The 4,134-nt window shown below is 29.8% G+C and overlaps 1 protein-coding gene across 1 annotated transcript; it reads right to left on the reverse strand.

Annotated features, from left to right (window-relative positions):
- Nucleotides 740–1,393, reverse strand: LOC107614167 (glycine-rich cell wall structural protein-like). The gene has a single exon (XM_016316395.2). The coding sequence runs from the start codon at nt 1,304–1,306 to the stop codon at nt 881–883; it is 426 nt and encodes a 141-aa protein (XP_016171881.1). The 5' UTR covers nt 1,307–1,393; the 3' UTR covers nt 740–880.

The following is a 4,134-nucleotide window of genomic DNA, read 5'->3' on the forward strand; positions in this document are numbered from 1 at the left end:
AGATTTAATAAAATAATATATTTATATATATTATATATAAATTAAAAATTAAATATATTTTGTGTGTTTTGTTATTTTTAAACCAATTAATTGCTAAAAAATAAATCGATTCATCCACTTTGTTGGTTTTTTAGGTTTTTGCATTGATTGGTTCGTGCTAATCGATTTTTACATATTGAATGGGATTGATCTGCTGGTCGGTTTTGATTAACCAGTTTAAACCAACTAATTTAATTTTCAGAACCATGATTTTTTTCATTCTGGAAGGAGAAAAAATGAGTCAAACAAATCAACTGTTTAACTCGTTTAAAATACAGAAAAAATTGTCCTTTTGACTCATCACTTGTGTCGAGTCGATTCCAACCCAGCATCCATCTTCTAAGGTTTGAAACAATAGTTTCAACTGCAACTTTTGTGCAAATTGCAGTGATGCCATGTATGCCTTCAATTATGGCTAGCTTGTTAATTTAGTCTCCTTTGTAAGAAGTATTTCATCATGTGTATCGTAGTTCTATGTGTTTCAATGTTTTTGGTTATTAATTTCAATTATGAAATTGATTTTAGTCACTAATCTCAATCATAAAATATGTACATGATGATTGAGATCAATAGCTAAAACCAGAGGAACATTTGAAATTATGGTTCACCTCTCTTGAGCTTTATGAACTACTGCTACAATGGGCATGAGAATATGTAGTTAAAAAATCAAAGAAGGAAATCATGAGAGATGAAGGCTTAGGTTTGATGACATAATTGTTTATTTTGTATTACGTATTGGGTTCCATGAAAAGGCACTATATTAGTGCATTACAGTGAATGGTACATTATTAAAAAGAAAAGAAAAAGCATTACACTGCACGCAGCATCATAATAGATGAATTCAAAGACCACCACCAGCAGCAGTGGCACCGGTAAATCCTTGACCCACACCTGCACCAACTGCAGCTCCACTGGCAGCACTGCTGAATCCTAACCCGCTTGCAGGTTCTGATACGACAACAAAATTTGTTCCAACTGCTCCAACTCCAGCTCCTAACCCGCTTGCAGGTTCTGATACGACAACAAAATTTCTTCCAACTGCTCCAACTCCAGATCCTAACCCGCTTGCAGGTTCTGATACGATAAAACCACCGCTTGCAGGTTCTGATACGATAACATAGTTTCTTCCAACTGCTCCACCTTCATTCCCACTTGCTCCAACTCCAGAGACTACTTCGTCTTCTTTCAAGTTTCGACATTCTGCTATCCCTATCACCAAAACAAATATCATTACAACTGCACCCACATTCTTATGTGCTTTCCCCATCTTATCTTATCTTTCAACAAATAGATATTCCCCAAAGCACTTGCTTTGATTTTTGCTTCTAGTTAGAAATAAATTAAAGCTTGGCAAGCAGCTATTTATAGAGGGGAAAAAGAAACGGACAGATCTACTAGACTACTACCAATACATGCCGTTAATGCAATACGTACACTTATAATAATTGATAAATATCAAGTAAACTTGCATGGCCGAAAGATTGGAAAATTTTCAGAAATAAATTAAAAAAATTATTTATTTTTCAATTATTTATTTTTCAATATAAATATTTTTATTTTTATTTTTTAAAATATGTTTTTTTTTGTTAGAGCAAATTTGTTCGTTACATCGACGAATTCTCACCCACTGCATCACATCAGCGAACTTCATGCAAAAATACAGAGTTCGTCCAGGGGGCATGACGAATTTCATGTATGTTGAGTATAAAATTGCTAAGTGATCTCTCTATTTTTTCACTTTTCACCCGCAGCAAACTCTTCCTCATTTTTACTCTTTCTCTCTTTTTCACTCTTACCCTCTTTTCTCAAGATACTTAAAAATATAGGAATAATTATTCAGGGTTACTATTTAAAAATTTTTGTAGCCGGTTGCCTTGAGATTTAACCATTCTTGCATGATTGTACTACTAGATGTGTCGTGCTATGGACTTTAGGCAGCGAAATTTGAATGGATGCGGAGGGTTACTTCTATCATGGACATATCATCGCATCCTCAGTTGTCTACCCTCTAGTTTTGAACAGCGAAAATTTCGTTGATGGAGAGGTATATCATGTATTTAGGAAGTGTATTTTTTATTTTATGTAAGTTAGTGTAAATAAGTATTTATTGTTGTGTGAATTTTAATCCTACAATGTATGATAAGTGGGTGGGTTACGAGCCGCGCAATAACACTGCGGAGATTAGACTTTGATCTTGGAGATAGATTCTGAACAACATCAGTATTTATCTGGTATGTGATAAGTGTTAACAAGAAAGTTAAATATGTTGTTAAGTCTCAGCATTTCTCTGGTATGTGATAAGTGTTAACAAGAAAGTTAAATATGTTGTTATGTCGAATGAATTTTTTAATTTAGAGATATTTAACAACATTTAATATTTTTTAATAATTATGTAAAATTAAAAAATAATTAATTTAAGTGAATAAATATAAAATAAAAATTCAATTAAATTAAATATAAAAACTACTCGTTAGAATAAAAAGACAAAAGGATAAGAAGATTTTAAATTTTATATGACTAAAAGAGTTAAGAAAATAAATTTATTAATTATGATATATCTAATAAGTTATAATATATTTATAAAAAGACATCTATAATATTAAAGAGCATCTTAGCCTGTTGGTTGCAAGATCTTTTATGTTCTAATAGTTCGAGGTTCGAACTCTAATAGTAACACGAATTTTTGACGTGACTAAATTTGTTAAAAGACCTTTTGTATATTAAAACGTCGTTCACTTCTATCAAATATATGTAATAGATTTTTTTGATCATTTTCATGTGTTGTTGACCAATCACATGTACTATAAAATTTTTAACGTCATCACATCTCTTACTTTATTCGGCAAGTATACAAAAGTCGATTGTGCAAAACTAAACACAAAAGATCCATCTTGATCAAACACAATTTCATAATTATAATAGATTGATAATAATTGTATTTCAGACATTATACGAAGGATAGTAATGAAAAGTATAAAAGAAGAAAGGTATATGTAGACGTGAAAAAAAGAAATTTGGTGCATAGAAATTTATGTTACGCTTCGAAACAAGTTTACCGCTGGGAAAGACGAACTTCATATAGTTCGCCGATGTAGTGGGCAAATTTCATAAAAATCAGCAAATTTGTCCATGCACTGAACAAACTTGCTCCAACTTAAAAAAAGCGTATTTCAAAAAATAAAGATGAAATTATTTATTGATAAATAAATCATACTTTTATACAAATTATACAAAATATTTGTATAAAAAGATGTTTTTGACATTTTGATTTGAGTAAGTCCTAATTATAATTATTGATAAACATCAAGTAAACTTGCATGGCCGAAAATTTCAAACTTCTATGATTATTGTTTTATTATTATTAGCCGGTGAGTTCATAATGTCATGCCCCAACGTAAACATCAACTACTTCAATAAGTACCATTATTATTGAAGAAAGTTAAGTAGTATTGTTTACTACATACAGTAATTAATTGCTAATAAAAGTATAAAACTATCGAAATGATAACTATTGGCAACGTTATGTTGAATTAGTAAACAAAAAGTAGTACGTATATTCTTGCCATATATTTAGGTTAAAGTTATAGCTAGATTTAATTAACTTTCTTCTAAAAGCTAAGGAGTAGTTTAATTTTCACATCCAAATTAAATTTGATCTCATTCAATTTTTTGGAAGAGTGGAATCCAATAAAAGTGAATTTTCCGAAAATTTATTTAATGTTAAGTTATACTATAGATTAGCAAAACTAAAGAATTGATTTACTTTGCTTATTAATATATAAATGATAAAACTGACTTATATGCTTAAAGTATAGATGGATTTCTAATAGATCGAAATGATTCATGTACATAGCAGGTAAAAATAGTGAATGCTGGTTGTTGGAGTTGATGTGTCAAGATCAAGGAGTAAAATTGTAAGTGGCCATAAGATCTCCACAAGTAACCGGGAAATACAATTATGATTTCATGAAAAAGGCTCGTATTATAATTTTATGCGTATAATATTTATAATTATATATTTATTGTATATAATATTATTCAATTATTCATATAATAATTAAAAAATATATAATAGAATAATTTTAGATTATTTAA

This window comes from Arachis ipaensis, chromosome B08, assembly GCF_000816755.2.
Source record: "Arachis ipaensis cultivar K30076 chromosome B08, Araip1.1, whole genome shotgun sequence".
NCBI lineage: Eukaryota > Viridiplantae > Streptophyta > Magnoliopsida > Fabales > Fabaceae > Arachis > Arachis ipaensis.